The following is a 1,128-nucleotide window of genomic DNA, read 5'->3' as shown; positions in this document are numbered from 1 at the left end:
GTGTTAGCTTTATTACGTCTTGTACTTTTATTTCCTCCCAAGGATTGAGTAATGTGTGTTGTGTTCCCGATCATGTGTTGCAGCCCTAATTGTGTCGTACAGTACGAATTGCATTGAAGTTTAAAGAACTGGGAAAACGCTTGATTAAATTACAGAGGAATAGGCAGTAAAAGGCCGTGCATTTTTGCAACAATCTCCAGATTTTACTGATAACTGGTGTCTAATTTGATGTTATACGTAGGAAGAGTGACATTCGCCTCAATTACCATGTCGAGCGATGTTACGTAGCACAGCAGGACAGTGGTTTGCGCTGCGGGTTGCCTCCCTGCGGCCGGTAAGGGGCGACTGAGCGCAGTCGCGTGGCTGTCGATATCTGGCCGCCGCTGGTGGCCTCTCTCGGCGCTTCAGGAGTTTCCTGCCGGCGCCGACAGGTGGCAGGAGAGGCTGAAACTGCGGGGCAGCCTGAATTAGCCGTAGCTCGTATCTTGCGTAATCTGGCTACTCGAGACTGTTCTACAAATATTCCGTGGACATAAAATTTTCATCTTCTTACACTCGTTCTAAAATTGAAGCTATACCTTGAGACTAAATTTCTTCTTCACTGGTGTCCCATGACACTTTCTGACAGTCATGTAATTCTTTCTCTGGAGTCCTATTAACGACATAGATTGCAATGTCGTTTATTCTACAGTAGAAATACCTGTCTCGGCCTTCATACTATACAGAGATCAAACTCAGAAATAACTACTTGCTGGCCAACTCCTTAAATAAGCTTGCCATGTCGCTTTTGTGGCTACCCACCCGGTTTCATGAACTACTACGATTCATCAACTCCGTTTCAACCAGTCTACATATACAACCAACAAGTGGCTGCTTAAAATAATCCCTTCCAACAAACCATCGTAATTGTAGGGCAAATATTCACCATTTTCTATCCTCTGAGACCTCTAAATATTTGTCACATTTTTACTGGTTAAGAGAGACACAAAACAGCTGATACACTAGCTTCCAAAATAGGACATCTGACTTCTGATGTCTAGACTGGGGTTATAGAATGGTTAAGTTCTACAACTACCTCTACATCTACATGCATACTCTGTGAACCACTGTGAGTTGCATGGGAGAGGG

The 1,128-nt window shown here is 44.0% G+C and overlaps 1 protein-coding gene across 1 annotated transcript in view; it reads right to left on the bottom strand.

The window, feature by feature from the left end:
• The window catches only part of LOC126095135 (guanylate cyclase soluble subunit beta-1), a 237,714-nt gene extending 237,362 nt beyond the window's left edge, over nt 1-352 (bottom strand). The window contains exon 1 of the mRNA XM_049909854.1: nt 267-352. Coding sequence (XP_049765811.1) covers nt 267-269 — 3 coding nt within the window. The 5' untranslated portion in view covers nt 270-352. The remainder of the gene's footprint in view (nt 1-266) is intronic.
• Nucleotides 353-1,128: the final 776 nt, after the last annotated feature.

Source organism: Schistocerca cancellata, chromosome 8 (genome assembly GCF_023864275.1).
Source record: "Schistocerca cancellata isolate TAMUIC-IGC-003103 chromosome 8, iqSchCanc2.1, whole genome shotgun sequence".
NCBI classification, from domain to species: domain Eukaryota; kingdom Metazoa; phylum Arthropoda; class Insecta; order Orthoptera; family Acrididae; genus Schistocerca; species Schistocerca cancellata.
The sequence above is the reverse complement of the archived record's forward strand: the minus strand, read 5'-3'. Positions and strand labels throughout refer to the sequence as shown.